The 485-nt window shown below is 57.5% G+C and overlaps 1 protein-coding gene across 1 annotated transcript in view; it reads left to right on the forward strand.

The window, feature by feature from the left end:
• CA12 (carbonic anhydrase XII) overlaps positions 1-485 on the forward strand; it is a 205,591-nt gene that overhangs the window by 138,168 nt on the left and 66,938 nt on the right. The window contains exon 2 of the mRNA XM_010840242.1: positions 307-459. Within this exon, the coding sequence (XP_010838544.1) occupies positions 307-459 (153 nt within the window). The remainder of the gene's footprint in view (positions 1-306; positions 460-485) is intronic.

A 485-nucleotide genomic window follows, 5' to 3' on the forward strand; every position in this document is an offset into this window, starting at 1 on the left:
ATTTACCTGTTAATTTCTTTGCGTCTATATTTCAAAGGTAAGACCTTTTCAGGACTTTTCTGTGAATTGACTGTACAGTCCACAGAAATTCTGAATTTGAATGCAGCCCACCCTCCTAATCCATAGGTGTCTCGTCCAGTCCGTAAGGTGTGCCCAGTCCAGGCAAGCACACGATGGAGGCACAGAAAGAGTCTCTGGCCCAGACTGGTATTGTACTTAGGAGGCTTCTCAAGTAGAGGCAATGACAGTCCAAGGTCGTGGCCACTGAAGCGCGTCTCTGGACGCACCCCTCCCCACTGGGTCCAGGCAGGCGTATCTCTCCCCCGCCCGCCCGCGGCTTCCACGGAGAACTGGGTTCCGCGCCAGCCCCGGCTCGAGGAGCGCCCGGACCACTGCCCCGCGGAGAGCGGCTGAAGTCAGGGTTACAACTCACCTTGGAACTGGGGCGCCAGACCTCCTGTAGGCAGGGCGTTCTCCCCCCACCC

Source organism: Bison bison, unplaced genomic scaffold (assembly GCF_000754665.1).
Source record: "Bison bison bison isolate TAMUID 2011002044 unplaced genomic scaffold, Bison_UMD1.0 scf7180017864142, whole genome shotgun sequence".
Taxonomy (NCBI): Eukaryota; Metazoa; Chordata; class Mammalia; order Artiodactyla; family Bovidae; genus Bison; species Bison bison.